General features: G+C 37.5%; 2 protein-coding genes across 6 annotated transcripts in view; both read right to left on the bottom strand.

The window, feature by feature from the left end:
- Positions 1–304: 304 nt before the first annotated feature.
- On the bottom strand, positions 305–4706 carry znf408 (zinc finger protein 408). 4 transcript variants are annotated; one of them, XM_016505848.1, is made up of 5 exons: positions 4586–4706; positions 3532–3743; positions 3005–3069; positions 2655–2905; positions 305–2565 (listed from the first exon to the last, which is right to left on the bottom strand). In XM_016505848.1, the coding sequence occupies exons 1-5, from the start codon at positions 4608–4610 to the stop codon at positions 749–751; spliced, it is 2370 nt and encodes a 789-aa protein (XP_016361334.1). In that variant the 5' UTR covers positions 4611–4706; the 3' UTR covers positions 305–748. The 4 variants fall into 4 exon arrangements, with proteins under 4 accessions (XP_016361334.1, XP_016361335.1, XP_016361336.1 ...); XM_016505849.1 differs by having other exon boundaries at positions 3532–3734; XM_016505850.1 differs by lacking the exons at positions 3532–3743; positions 4586–4706 and adding an exon at positions 3200–3289.
- A 7394-nt stretch (positions 4707–12100) lies between these two features.
- LOC107703279 (synaptotagmin-13-like) overlaps positions 12101–15651 on the bottom strand; it is a 12828-nt gene continuing 9277 nt past the window's right edge. Inside the window, exons 5-6 of one of the 2 annotated variants that reach the window (XM_016505846.1) lie at positions 14229–14355; positions 12101–13592 (exon numbers count right to left, since the gene is read on the bottom strand). In XM_016505846.1, the coding sequence (XP_016361332.1) occupies positions 13288–13592; positions 14229–14355 (432 nt within the window). In that variant the 3' untranslated portion in view covers positions 12101–13287. The remainder of the gene's footprint in view (positions 13593–14228; positions 14356–15651) is intronic. The other variant, XM_016505847.1, reaches the window with a different exon arrangement.

Below are 15651 nucleotides of genomic sequence, written 5' to 3'. Positions count from 1 at the left end.
AGAACAAAGTGTCTGAACTCTTTTCACTCAAAAAAAGCCACTCTTCTGTATTGGATCACCCTTATATCAATGTGGAACATTCTTTGCTTTCTGAGGAACATGAATCACAGATATATTGAATGAAAACAAGATGATACGCTTCATATCTCCAAAGCTATGTGAATTAATGCGTGAGGACATACTATACAAATTCTAATATTCATAACAAAAGAAGTCTACAAAAAAATCTTACAAGTCTGTTTAAATATTTCACACAGTGCTTTTTTGTTTAAATATATTTTATTATTTAAATGTAGATGCATTTTTGTTACATGTCATCAGAAATAGCTTTCATCATAAAATTATATGTAGCTGAAGAGCTCTGTTAGTGCTCTGCTTATCCTTTCATTTATCAGTAATCGGTATGTACTTTATGTAAAAAGTACAAACATAGCATTTAAATTTAACTGTTAATAAGTGACGTGATCATTTTCAACTTCAATACAACAGATATATCATGAACTTCTTGTATTTGTGTCAGTGTTTTGCTGATGTACTTGTACAATGTCTGTATAAACAGTGATGAAACAAGGTCCACTGCGCACAGGAGTCAATATTTACTGATACGTGCCACAAACCCTCCTAAAAATCAAAGAACAGCAAGCCTTAAATTCAACAGAGCTTATACATTTATTTCACAAAGGTTGTTTGTCCTTCGGTGTGAGACATAATATGAAGAGACTACATGTGAAATGGAAACACTTCATGGTCACAGCCCTGTCTCTATTTCTACAGTCTCTGCCACTGAACCTAGACCATCCTGACCTTGTAAAATGACCAAACAATTATTAGCAACATGTTCTGGAACTAAAATACAGCCACTGCTGGCATCATGTGCTTCCTGCACAACTAGGCATTGAGCATTAGCTTCTTGGTCCTGAAGCTCTATATACTTAGAAGGCTGTTCTTGCACTACTATACACTTGGTATTTTCATCTGAGACAATAATCTCAATGATATCCTCACTGATCTCAATGCGTTCAAGCCCATTTTCTGCTCCTTTTTTCAAAACAATTGTGCCACATTGGTACGATCCAGAGTCCAAAATGGCACCTTCTGGGTGAGACACCATAGTGAAATCCTCTGAGGCTTGAACGTACGCCACAGCCTGTCCCTCCTCCAAATTACTGCAGTTTGTCCTGTCCTGCTCACCTTCTGCTTTCTGGCCTGAACTTTTGGGTCGACCCCGTGTCGGTAATGCATGACCAGAGTCTGAGTGATGTTGGTGCGACTGCAGATGCCGCTGCAGACTCTGCATCATTGTGTATTTGGCTCCGCACACCTGGCAAACATGTGGCTTCTCCCCCAGGTGAGACTTCATGTGGCGCCTTAGCTTGGTTGCCATCGTGTACCCTTTCCCACATTGTTCGCATCTATAGGGCCTGTCTCCCGTATGCAGCCGTTCGTGGGCCCGCAGTGTGTGAGGGTCCCGAAGAGCCTTACCACACACAGGACACAAATACACCTCACCCGTGTGTGAAATCAGATGCCGGCGCAGTTCAGGCACTTGGGAAAAGCGCAGCTCGCAATGGTCGCACTGGTAGGGTTTCTCTCCCGTGTGGATGCGCATGTGTCCCAGCAGATTGCCACGTTGGCGAAAGCTCTTGTCGCAGTGCTGGCAGACGTACGGCCGTTCTCCGGTGTGTAGACGCATGTGGTTCCTCAAAGAACCAGAATTGGCCAGTTCTTTATTGCACTCTGGACACTTGACTTTGGGAGCCTGGTAGTCCGGCTCTTTTGTCCGATGGACTTCCCTGTGGACACGTAGCGAGGGCCGGCGAGCGAAAGCTTTTCCACAGATGTCACAGACAAACGGTTTCTCGCCTGAGTGAAGAACCTGGTGCTCCTTGAGGTCCCGTTTCAAGCCGTAGCTTTTGTCACAGTGCTGGCATTGAAAAGGCCTCTGACCGCGATGCATCAGCAGGTGGGCTTGGAAGCTCTCCTGCGAACTGTATGTTTTACCACACTCTGTGCACGTGTAAGGCTTCTGATTCTGATGTGTGAATTTGTGTTTCTTCAGATGGCACAACTGAAAGAAGCTTTTGTCACACTCGTCGCATTTGTACTTCCTCTCTCGGATAATAAAGTGAGGAAAATCCTGCTCAGTTTGCTCTGCGCTGGAATCCTCATTAGTATACAACGTCTGCATTGTGTTGTCTTTGTTTTCCGAGAGCTTCTTCTTGCTGCTTAGGTCTGACCTGTTTTTTGATTCTTGTCGTTTGTAGATATGCATGGTTGACGAGTGCACTTTTCGAGGTTTAGCGGCAAGACGAGAGCTAGCTCTCAGGCTTCTTTCTGGCTTCAGATGTTCTGATGAACTCTGGGCTTGTGATGTACTCATACTAATGCTCGGAATCTCTTCTCTAGCAGGACGCTCCTCGCTCTGCTCAGCTTCACTCTCCCCATGTGCCTCATCCACCCCATTCTGCTCCAGGACACTGGAATCACAGGCTCTAGACTCCTGCACAAGATTTTTCTCCTTGATCGGAGGTTTTGTATCCTCTTGTGTGACACTTTGAACAGGATCTGTTAGAATACAAAAGTTTCCACATTTCATAAGAAAAACATTATATCATGGACCTCTTACATAGCGCAAATATTATGTATAAACTCACCTGCACAGCCTGAGAGGTGATCTAAAGCGATGGCCTCTAAAGCATCATCTTGTTCTCTATTTGGTGTACTACTAATTTCACAGGCTTTTACTTGCAGTACTTCTTTTTCAAGAGGGGCTTTTTGTTGATCTTTCCAGAGGAGCAGTTCTGTTCCTGGCTGAATGTCCCTACAGACCTTGAGGCCTAATTTTTCATCCACCTCGAGCACACTGACATTGCTCTCTTCCTCATTTTGAGTGCTGCAGGCAAACCTGTGGAGGCAATTAAACAAGTCTGATTCTGTGATGTCTTGATATGCAACTTAGTAATTGTACTAAATATAATAATAAATGAATTCTGGGTAAACTTACCTCATCCAGTAGATTTCATCTGAGATTTCACATTTGAACACATTATGGCATGCATGTTGCAACCCCTGGATAATAAGAACATTTGCTTCTTACTTGGGGCTATTACTTAGTCAAACAGTTAAAAACAGCAACAACTTATGTAATGCTAAAACTGCTCTTGTGGAGCCAATTGAACGTAGTAATGACATACAGTACTTGCAATATCAGGTGAGAAGTAAATGTAAAGGCTGCTATTGCCTAGAAGCACATTTGCTGTAGTGGTACTAAACCAGGGGTCACCAAACTCTGTCCTAGAGGGCCGGTGTCCTGCAGAGTTTAGCTCCAACTTGCCTCAACACACCTGTCTGGAAGTATACCTAGAAAAACCTTGATTAGCTGGTTCAGGTGTGTTTGATTAGGGTTGGAGCAAAACTCTGCAGTACACCGGCCCTCCAGGACTGAGTTTGGTGACCCCTGTACTAAACAAACAAACCTTTGTTTCAGCTGTATGGTGCAGAATGAAATTTGAAACACACTGGTCTGCATACCTCAGCCTTTTCCTTCCTGATTATTCTGTCAGGTTCCTCCAGACCTAGCAGAGTGCCTTTCTCTAGCAGGCACCCAACACACCACAGACCCAGCTGTCCATCTTCGGCCAGAGAAGGACCCAGGGTCAGCCCTCGTGGTATTGATCTCAGCACACTGTGAATGGAGTCTCTCATGTTCCCAGAGTCTTTATCCCTTCCAATGCCTGTAGCCACTAGATAAAAACACATGACAATTAGACAAGGTGGTACTTTAACACTTTCACTTTGTCTGTCGCTCAAGAATTAAGAATTAAGTGATAAAAACGAGACATCATTAAATTAAATGTAAGGATAGATGGACAGCACTTACAAAACAAACACTACTAATTCTAAATAAATGTTTATTTGGCTGTTAAGTTTTCATTAAACTATTTTTCCCTCTATTACATTTCTTTTCTTTTGCTTTTTTTCAGATTTATCAAAAAGAGTTCTCTCTTTTTTACTTATGATTTCTCATTTTTTTATGGTTTGAAGGAAAGTCTATATTAATTTATTATGGTTTTATACATTAATAACCACAATGGTACTAACTACTGGTAATTTTTGTACTGTGAATGTCACGGTTAGATACAATACAAATTAATGGTCCAATACAAATGAATGCTAGTTGAAATACAATTTAATGCAGTTCCTAAATTGTACATGCACAATTTTTTTATAACAATGTGGTAAATTCAAGACTTTGGTACCCTTTTATGTGATAATTCTGTTTGTAAGTTTATAAAGCAATGTGCAGTTTGTAAACTAGAAAGTATTATGGGAGAGCAGCGCTAGCTGATTACAAAATATATCCGAAGTTCAATATTATTGTCCAATGCATTCCATCTTTCATAAGTGACATAAAACATTATGGAGTAACGCGCAATGTCCTATAGATCACCAGCAAATATTGTTTTTGTTGTATATCTATAAAGTTTCTTCATAGATACAGATTGTGCCAAAAACCAGCGTTCGTCTAGTAGGTAACTGATTTAATCTGAAAACATAAGCATGAGCATAAACATTTTCAACCAACTCAGGGCTATATTTCCTCTGCGCATTGGCCACTCGAAGGTCTTGTTTATCCAGCCAAAACTCCGGGAAAATTATCGTTCTCCAGCCAACGGTGCATCGACCGGAAGTCAGGCAGCTGACTGTTACAGAGAAACGGTTCCCCGTAGAAACAGCTACCGCTGCTCTCACCCTCACCAAATAAAGCTGAAAGTCATTTTTTGTTTGGAATGTATGTTAAAAGAAATGTTCATTAATATATTATAAAGGATTTTAGCATATGCTGACAAAGTGTCGTATATACAGGTATATAGATGTTCCTTGGCTTGTCGTTTATGTATTTTAACCGCTGAACTAGGAGAACCAACCCTTATTTCAGATCATTAAGGAGGTTTTGCTGAGCTACGGTTTAATCTTCAATTTTAAATTAAACTTAATGTCTTAATCTTTTAATATTTAAAGAGACGATAGAAACAATCTAAATGCAGACAAACTTTCTAGCACAAGGTGGAGCTAGAGACATCTCTGCTTTACACTGAGGAACACAACACAGCTAGGGCACAAGGCACAGACCACCCCCTTGTCCAAATACCCACACTTGCGGTCTTGGCCACTTGAGAGCGCGTGCGCGCGACAGGAGGTAAGTGCGCAAGACTGTCCCAGGTCTTAAAAACGCCAGAGCGCAGTGCCCTTAACGCACACTAAATCCACACTATCTCGAATACTGCTCCGGAGCGCTATTCGAGGCTTAGTGTATCCCATCATGCATCATGTTCTGGAAATAAATTGTGAGACTTTTTACCGAGATCTCGCGAGAGGTCACGGAAACCTTTCCAATGCAAGTTAAATATTAATATAATAATTAGATATTACATATAATTTGGTAGGAAAACACTGTTTTTACGTTTTATTGGTGCAAAGATGAGTTGTGGTGATATTTATTTTGTACAACATTTGCAACTGCTTTTTATCACTTAATTAGAAGCACCACAAATTAAAATTGTCATGTTATAGTGACTACTGAACAGACATTTAGAAGTTGATTTTAAAATGCAAAGTATTTAAGATTAAAATTAAAATAAAGCCATGTAAACACTTGCATTTTTACAACACTACAAGTGTGTCCCATCAGGTAATGAAAAGTTCGACACACACTTGTGGTCTTCATCCTCACTTGAAGACTTCGGTCAAATACAGGAAATACGTCATATAAGTAGTCAAGTGATCAAGTGCAAAGACTACAAGTGTGGGTATTTGGACAAGGCTAAAGCCTTTGGACGTTTTCACAAAAAGACTAGGTGCGTATAAGTATACTTTAAAGCATAAAAGACCACGACATTCTGATGTAGTGTTTGTACTTTAAATGGTTTCATGCTGGCTATTCATAATTTGCCCATAGTGTCAGTACAAATGCAAACATAGCAGACTACTTAGATCTCCTGTGCTTTAAATTCTACAAGTTCTAACTGGCATAACATTAATTTCCTTAGAAATGCACAATATACCAGCACAATAACTTTTCCATGCCACTAGAGCCTATCAGAATCTAAACTATATCTTTTTGCAATGCCATTAGGGCAGCCTTTAAAATAATAAATAAATACATACATACGAAGTCTTTTTCATTTTAATAAAAAGCACAGGTATTTATTTCCTTCATCTACTCCCCAGTATTTCAGTCTAGCTGAGGTTACAGTGTTAGTTTAGAATACTGCTACGTCAAAGAGGCAATTTCAGATTATTTTGCTATTTGCTACTTTTGTATCAAAAGTTTCAAACATATGCTATATGCATTTTAAAGATTTCAAGAAAGTGAACTGACAGTAATAGACCTTGAGATTATGTGAGCTGTCCTTGTTTGTTATGTAATTCTGTAAATAGATGACCTGAGCAGAAGAGTAGGCTAATGCAAGAAGTATATATTGCAGAAATATATGTTACAGTAGTCTAATATGCCTGAACAAGTTTGTGCCAAGGGCAAAATTTTCCTTTTGTTATGCTACCTGAAACAGATGTTGCAGTGTGATTCGTAAAGGCTAGCTAGGTGTCCAATATGCACCAGGTGACCATGACTGCTGTAATGGCCGGCTCTAATCACAGCAGCTAGCAGCTAGTAGCTAGCAGTGGCACTTATATGGCACTTACAATGGAAATGGATTTGAGAGTTCATCTTTTGTCTGATGTGCAGAAATAAAAGTTTTTGTCAAAGTTTTTGACAGAAAGAAAAACCTGTATTAGATCTCTTGATATAAGTGCAGTTCAGTCCAATGCCCAAAGCTATTTGTAATTTCTAAACATACTTGGGAACCTATATATATAATATATTTATGTGTGTGTGTGTGTGTGTGTGTGTGTGTGTGTGTACATACACATATATACATACATATAAATATACACAGTACAACCACATATATTATGTAAACACAAACATTTATTTTGGATGCGATTAATCATGATTAATCGATTTGACAGTACTAATACATACATACATACATACAGTACATATAATGTTTTTTTTTTGACCATGATATCCATCAAAGTAGAGCAGCTTATAGTGTCAGAAGACACATCCAGTCACAGTGAATGTGTTAAGCAGCTTTTTCTCTAATCGCTTATTTGCCTCTGCATTGTAATTCTATCAGTTTGTTTTCTTGAAGATCAATGTTACTTTCCCCATATCCTGTTATCCTCTTATCCCTGTCTCCTTGTCCCAGTTATTGATCTCTCTACTCTGGTAAAATTGATTGTTGAATTGTTACTGTTAAGGACTTGCACAATTTGTGTCTGTTAGTTTTGAGTCGATTGTTGAGGATGAGGAGATGCCGGTCTGACTCTGAACTGATGTTTCTAAACCTTGATGTTGTTCAGCAGTCCTTCCTTTCTAAATTAGCAGCCAGTCCTCTTGATGAATGCAGAAAGGATCTCGATCACTCAGCCTTCTCACGTCACCGTGGCAACATGGATCAGTCTAACCCAGGAGAGGCTCAGAGGGCAGACTGGATGCAACACAACACACGCACACACGACCCGGTCGCTTCAAGCTGTGATTTGTAAAACATGTAGCAACCTTCATTCACAGGTTTTATGGTGGCTTGAATAAACAGAGAACACATTCTCATATCTTTCTGTACATTTAAGAAGGAGAAAAAGGGTGTGCAAAGGGCCTGATTTTGTTAATCAGAGTTCATTATCATCTGAATGGAGCTGCAATAGTGTTGTGAATCAAGATTGTGTCCATGCATGCTTGTGTGAAGGACACATTATTAAAGGAATAGTTCAGCCCAAAATCAAAATTTTCTCACCCTCAGGCCATCCAAGATGTAGATGTTTCTTCATCGAAACATTTGAAGAAATTTAACATTACATCACTTGCTCACCAATGGATCCTCTGCAGTGAATGGGTGTCGCCAGAATGAGAGTCCAAACAGCTGATAAGAACATCACAATAATCCACAAGTAATACACGTGACTCCACTTCATCAATTAACATCTTGTGAAGCAAAAAGCTGCATATTTGTAAAAACAAATCCACCATTAAGGCTTAACGTCTGGCCAAAATACCAGTCCATAATCCATAACACTTCATCCAGTGAAAAAGTCTATACCCTGTTGTCCTCTTGAAATTCACAATAAAATACCGTATTTCATTAACTGATGTAATGTTAATAAACCAAAATATTGAAGTGCTAATATCTGTTTTGAACCATTGTAATGCACTGATAACCACCAAAAACTGGTGGTGATGAGAAAGTCACATGATGAACCAACGCTCATCACAAACAGCTTTTATACAAGCTGAGGACAATACTTGTATATAGAAGGTGCACAGTGTCATTCACACAAACACTAAACCCCATCATGGTGACACATGATACTGAAATAATGCAATAAACATTAATTTAACATTACATGTAAGATTAAACCCTAATGTACACAACTGATAACAAAAAAACTAAGAAAAAACATCAAATATGAAGTGTCATGCAGGGAATTCTGGGAGTGTCAATTTACAGTTTGTCACTGTAAATTATACAATGACTTTTTCTTTTTCACTTCCAAAAACCGTATTTTTAACAGTATTTTACTGTAAAATTACATTAAATGTAATTACATTTATTCACCGAATATAGTATGGAAACTTACTGTTAACCAGTTAACAGGTTTTTACTGTAGCATTTTTAGTCTTTTACTGTTAAAATCACAATCATTTTTTACAGTGTATATATATATTATATATATTGTTTTTTTACGAAAGATGACAATACAGTCCATTGAACGCACTGTACTTCTAACTCTCACAGCTTCATTTTTACTCCTTTCAAAAATTAAATATAGCTCTAGGTCTAAACAAATTACATTAAAGATTTTTCCTCAGGTTAGATATTGATTATTGATTACAAACATACTATGCATTGGCACACTTATTGGTTTTGAATGAATTGGTTGAATGAATGTTTCAATAACTCACTCATAAAGATTGTCACCACTTCCTGATGTAACGTAATGTAACCTGCAGAAAGAGTCACTGAAAAAATTCCCACCACTAATGGATAGACTGACAGTCTGTCAGGAACACACAGATACAGACAAGCGGAGTGATGGAAACAGTGAGAAATCCCAGTGCTGGTATATCAGCACTCAAATGCTGAACTGAAATTCGAGGACCAGAACTAACTTTGTAAAATCCTAAATATTATTGTTAATTTTACAACATAACATTTCATTACAATTTTGCTAAATCCAACGACATTTCTTATTAATTCAAAGTTTAAATTCGATTTTTGAATCCCAGATTTTCATAGAGGACTTTTAGATTTTGACTTTTACATGGTAGTGACTTAAGAGTGTTTGTGTGTGTTCAAGATGTTCTGCTCCTCTACCTCTGTTTTTGTTTGTACCTGCTGATACCACAGAAATTCAGCAATATTATACAGGCCACAAAGAGGAGAGAACGAGACAGAAGAGTTGATACAAAGCATTACAGGTTGCTCCATGCAGTGTCTTTTTCTCTCCCTGCTTTGTCTGACAGCAAAATTTCACTCAGCTCAGCATCAGAAAGAAACATTTTCTAGGGCAGTTTTTCCCTCCATCTATATTTCATGTGTTGTTTCTTCGGGAAGAAGACTGTTTTGTTCAAAGCAGTGTTGTGGTCAGTGTGAATAAGGACAGTGTTTTCAATGCTGTCCATGCTGGGCAAAGGAAGTAATGAGCTGTAATTTTGTAGTTTTCACACAGAAAACCATAATGAGAGCTTTAATGAGCTCTCTCTCTCTCTCCCTCTCTCTCTCTCTCTCGCTCTCTCTCTCTCTCGCTCTCTCTCAGTACATTTAAATGAATTATGTTTTATTCTCCATACATTTGAATGAACTTTATGTGCTGTGTATAACTAGGAAAGAGTGATGAAAATTATTTCCACAGATCATTCTCTCCACTGTTTCACATGATCCGAAATATATTTATGTGAATTCACTTGTGAGTTCATTTAAACGGAAGAACTCACTGTTTTGAAGAGCACAACCCTGATCAATAAGCCTGTTGTCAGTGATAAGCCATAATTTTTCACTCAGTCCTTCTGAAATAAGGACAGAAACAGACAAAAGACATTTGTCATGTGACTTGTAGCGTTTTCTCTCATTAATTCACACACACAGCTCTGGGAAGAGCGAGCCAGCAAAATAATTTTTAGCTCTGGCAGGGCAATATATCAAGCAGGTGGGAGTTTGTTTGTTTTTTTATCAGTGGGATTATGTAAGAAGCTCATTAGTGATGCATTGCAGTTACTGCTGGTATCCTGTGCCATTTTCAAGGCTGCCGAGCAGACAGACAGTGGACTGATTATACAGACTATAATTCTGATTATACAGACTATAATAAGACCAGGTACTGTGCTCTGTCGTGCCCACCAATAACCACAAAGAACCCATTAATGTCACCTGTTAATGCAACAAGACACTATTTATATGTAAGATTAGAGGGAGAAATACAAGGCAAAAGAAAGATTACTTTAATATGCTGTGATCCATTTTGTTTTCCATTCTTGCTCTCTGTCTTTCTCTGATATATTTCTCAGTGTGTGTTCATTTGCTGCTGATTGTGGGAAGTGCTGTTGGTCTGGATATCTGTCACTTCCTTATATTGCTCATCTGCTTGTCATTTATCAAGTCTGACCAATTCTATAACTAGATCCTTCAAATCGCTGACATTAAGCAAACACATTTTGAGAAAAGGAATATTTATTTCACACCAACACATGGCTATTTGTTTCAAGCATATCTGTGGATTAAAAATACATTTCTGTCAGTATGAAATCGAGAGTGTTATGCAGTAAGTCATATAGATGGATCAGATTGCAGTGATTAACATTCCATTGGTCATCCTTCTCTGGAAAAGTATCAAGCACAGCAATGATGTAAATTCAATAACCATTGCACTGTAAATATTTGAACATAAGTGAAGGACAAATAGAGATTAAAAATTGTTATCTAATGTATTTACACATAAGATGGGGGATTTCACTGCTTTTAATTGCTACCCAAGGAACCTCTACAAATATATTTAAAGCTTAAATTTATCCAAACAGTTAAACATATCTGACATAAACATTTCTTTTTGTGATCAAATAATTAACTGAATTATCAGTAATTAAAACATTGCACAGAATTTTGAACAATGCCTTTAATTTAATTATATTAAAGTCAAAATAATGAAAATGTCTGATGAATAATTTATGATCTAACTGGAGATTTTATTGTAATCAGGTCACACAAAACAGATTAACACTAAAATACACAACAAATACTTCAGCAAATATCTTGTGTGACTTAGCTGAATATTCACTTACAGCTGATTGATTTGATTTGCCATTTGGTTGCATGACTACTTTGTTGATTATAGCACAAAATATGCATTTCTTCCAAGACAGATGCACAATATTTGATTTTAGTGGCATTTGGCATGTCACCTCTAGAATATGCACTCATGGTGAAACACAAATACATTTTTGGAATAAATCAGGCTTGGTTGTGTTTGGCTACAATTTGACTTGGAATTGGAAAGAAGGAAGCATATACTAACTTAGGTTAAAGTCCATACTTTTAAGTTAAAAATTCCATACTTTTACATGGGACAAACTTCTTTAATGAGACAAAATTTCAGCATTTTACAACATTGAGCTATAGAACTGTAGCTTGAAGAGTGAAGCCTGCTTTCGCCACAGAATACATTTGTTTAATAAATAAATTATTTTCCTACAATTCTTACAAGTTTATAACAGAATTGCAAGAAAAAAGATCAGAACTGATGTTAACTTACAATTGCAAGTTTATATCAGAGAGATTTAATAAAAACTCAGAACTGTGAAATGTATACTAGGAATCGCAACACAAAAGTTAATGTCTCACAACTGTTTTCTCAGAATTTTGAGTTTATATCTCTTTTTTTAGTTTATAGTTTTTATTCACAATTCAGATTTTGTTTCTCGCAGTTCTGAGAAAAAAAGTCAGAATTGCAAGAAACTAAGTCCAAACTGTGAAATAAAATTCGCAATTACCTTTTTTAATTATTACTATTTTTTTTTAAACAGGCTTTCATAGGTCTCCAAACTGAGTAATTTTCATTCCAGCTATGAGTTTAATTTTTTCATCTAAAATGTTTAAAAGTACAATAATGGTAGAGAGCATCATCCTCTATTACACTCAAGAGTATAATGATGGTAAAGTAATTGCCCCTAGTAACTTTCCTGGAGCCTGGCAGTACCTGGTGAGATACTTCATCCTGCTAATACACATATGGTATATAGTATACATATCCTGCTGTTTATATACAGTATATTTACATTTTTTAAATTAAAAGACAGTGGTACATTTACATTTTTTTTCTGTATACATGCATCTTGAGAACAGTAAAGCTGCCCTATTGAGACCCTGTATATTTATTTAGTGTGTTACTGCTGTAAAGGTACTATCCACAATCTACAGTTAGTGAGCAGGGCTCCATCTTTTCAGCTGTGACAGTGTGACTAAGAGGATCCATAAGCCTTCATAGCAGGAAAACCACACTGTTTGCTATTAAACTTAAAAATGAATTATATTCGAATGTTTTTCTAAGTGTTCTGAGTAGACTGACTTCTGTATGCTGTATTATCTGATGCTTTCAGAAAAACACTGCCTGTGGATTACATAAGGGCTTCATCTGACAAAGAGTGTTTTAACCTAATATTTGTTGTGATTTTTTATTTATGATGAGTTATGAGGGACATCTGTTCTGCCAAACCTGGTTAGATACAGTAGTTTAACCTTTCTCCTGATCTGATCCAGCCAGGCTTTACACTCTGCAGTATATCAGATATGAGCCGTTTGCTTCTCTCTCCCATCAGTCACTATGGTATTGACTGAGTGGGCTGTTCAGTCATATTTTATATCTGACAAGTGTTAGGAGATGAGGATGGCTTCAAGCCGGACCAGTTTAAAATAGCAATGAGTAATTTGAAGACACATTAACAACAACAAAGGTAAATGCAGCACTGCTTACATTAAAATACTCTAAACTACTGTGTAACAATATTAGTACTGCAGAGAAAATAGTTTCATATTAAGAAATGATAACAACTGGGTTCACTCATTATATCTACTTAAATATTATGTTTTTACACAGCAATCGAGTACTGTAATAAAAATCCAACCACACATTGCGTATAGGTGATGTTTTGCAGAATATTAACCCGTATTCTTAGGTGTATAGAGGATGCCACATTGCAATTTGTTTGCGTGGATTATCTAGCATCTGTTTCCAGTGCTGCAGGCCAGTCCCAGGGGTGTGGAGCCCCAGCATGCAGTGGCCCAGGGGGAGCAGGGTCCCGGGACTGGCCAGGTTCAGTACCTCCAATTCAACGCTGGATTTAGCCAGTAACTCACTGGGCAGCTCCAACATCATCATCTCGTTCCAGACCGGATTCATCTTGTGCTTCACTCGCCGCGTCTGCTTCTTCTTCAGCTTGGCATTTTGGTGTTTCAAGGTCAGCTTTACCGATAGATCTATCAGAAAACATACAGGGTACAGTGTTCTCTTTATTACACCTAAAACATTTACATTAATATTGAATGTACTGTATTTCTTTATTTAGAACCAGCAGTTTGGAAAATGAGTGGATGGATGGATGGATATATTTATTGTGTGTACATATACACGACCGGTCAAAAGTTTGGAATAATAAAGATATTTGAATGTTTTTGAAAGACGTCTCTTATGTTCACCCAGGCTACATTTACAGTAGCATTGTGAAATATTATTTCAGTTTAAAAGAGCTGCTTTATATTCGAATATATATTCAAATATAATTTGTTCCTGTGATGGCTAAATTTTTAATAGCCATTACTCCAGTCTTCAATGGTACTAGTATTTGTATTTTTGATCAAATAAATGCAGCCTGGGTGAGCATAAGAGACTTCTTAAAAAAAAAAAAAAGTATGATTCCCTGTTTTGACTTTTGACTGGTTTGTGTGTTAATTTAATCACTAAATGCATTGCATTGAGCTGCTGAATCTTTAGTTCACTTCCATCTTAGAATAGAGATTATACAGATGATTATGTAACTAATAGTTGATTTGGGATTATTTTTAATGTTCACATTAATTTAAGTGTTGTTATGGTCATATTTTGGGGGTAAATACCTATGTTATCTTTCAGTTTGTCTGACTGAAGTCCTCTTGCCTTCATTACCACCACCCCAAGTCTATTGGCCGCTGGCAGATAACTGAGTGACAATAGTAGCTCTCCAGATGATGATGCCACTTCCTGCTGAAAAAGACAGAGAACCTTTGGGTTAAAGCAGGGGTGCCCACACTTGGTCCTGGAGGGCCGGTGTCCTGCAGAGTTTAGCTCCAACCCTACTAATCAAGCTCTTACTAGGCAGAGAACCTTCCAGTCAGGTGTGTTGAGGCAAGTTGGAGCTAACCTCTGCAGGACACCGGCCCTCCAGGACCGAGTTTGGGCACCCCTGGGTTAAAGTCTTGATATACTTCTTGTGTCAAAGTTTTTTATTAAAAGCATTGACTTGAAAAAAACATTTTTGTGTCAGGATATTTTACTTAACTCTGTGTTCACATAAATATGGATTTTTGAATTTGCATATTCATAAAGATCTCTTTGCAGGGTTAATGAACTTGGCTTTTGACTGCATAAAGAATCGTTTCATGCAAATGTTCTGGTCATTTGTGAGGCAGACTGAATATGGCCAGCTCCTCCCTCAGGGTAAAAGCTGCTGATTTGAAATTGTCAATTTGTCAGCACAGTCCCCACATTAAACACTCTGAATGATGGGATTTCATTAGCATCATGACCTTATACTAATCTCCCCCTGCCATTAGTCTGCCCCACATAATCAGCTGCATGAGAAAAACAAGACATTTTCTTTCACAAATTTTCTGAAATATAATCTGGTGCTTTTGAATTAGCTCTGACTAGATTGGATTTATCAAACTGTTGTGTTTGATACTCCAGTGCAGTCACAATGAACTCAGTGTCAAATATTACTGATAAATATTGTTCAAATTAACAATACGGAAAGCTTTAGGGTAATGCAGTCATTATTTTGATTAACATTCTTGTCATTGAGTCAAATTAGCATAATAATATTAAAACTGATAAAGTCTGGATATGAACTAAAATCACATTTAATGCATGCAGATATATCTGCCCATAAACTCAGTACATCAGTTTCTGTCTCATTCCCACATTCATCAAAGATACTTAGCTGCAAGAATGGAATTACAAGGTAGAAAATAAGAGTCCAAGGTCTTCCATTCATAAGCCAAAGCCCTATCCTGAATAATCAAACATGAATCATGTGGAAAAATAAGAGCACTCAAAAGGATAAGGAGTGTGTGAACATTTTGTTGTATATGAACAAATAATACATTTTTAATGATGCTTATACAACCCAGTTCAACTTGTGTCATACTTTTCATCACAGGCCTGGACCGATACATATAGTACATTCAAAACACAAACACACACACACACACACAAACGCACACACGCACACACGCACACACGCACAGGAGTATTACAAGTTTTCTATTTCATCCTGCCTTG

Source organism: Sinocyclocheilus anshuiensis, unplaced genomic scaffold (assembly GCF_001515605.1).
Source record: "Sinocyclocheilus anshuiensis isolate Anshui unplaced genomic scaffold, SAMN03320099.WGS_v1.1 scaffold947, whole genome shotgun sequence".
Taxonomy (NCBI): domain Eukaryota; kingdom Metazoa; phylum Chordata; class Actinopteri; order Cypriniformes; family Cyprinidae; genus Sinocyclocheilus; species Sinocyclocheilus anshuiensis.
Note: the sequence above shows the minus strand (reverse complement) of the source record. Positions and strands in the feature narration are given on the sequence as shown.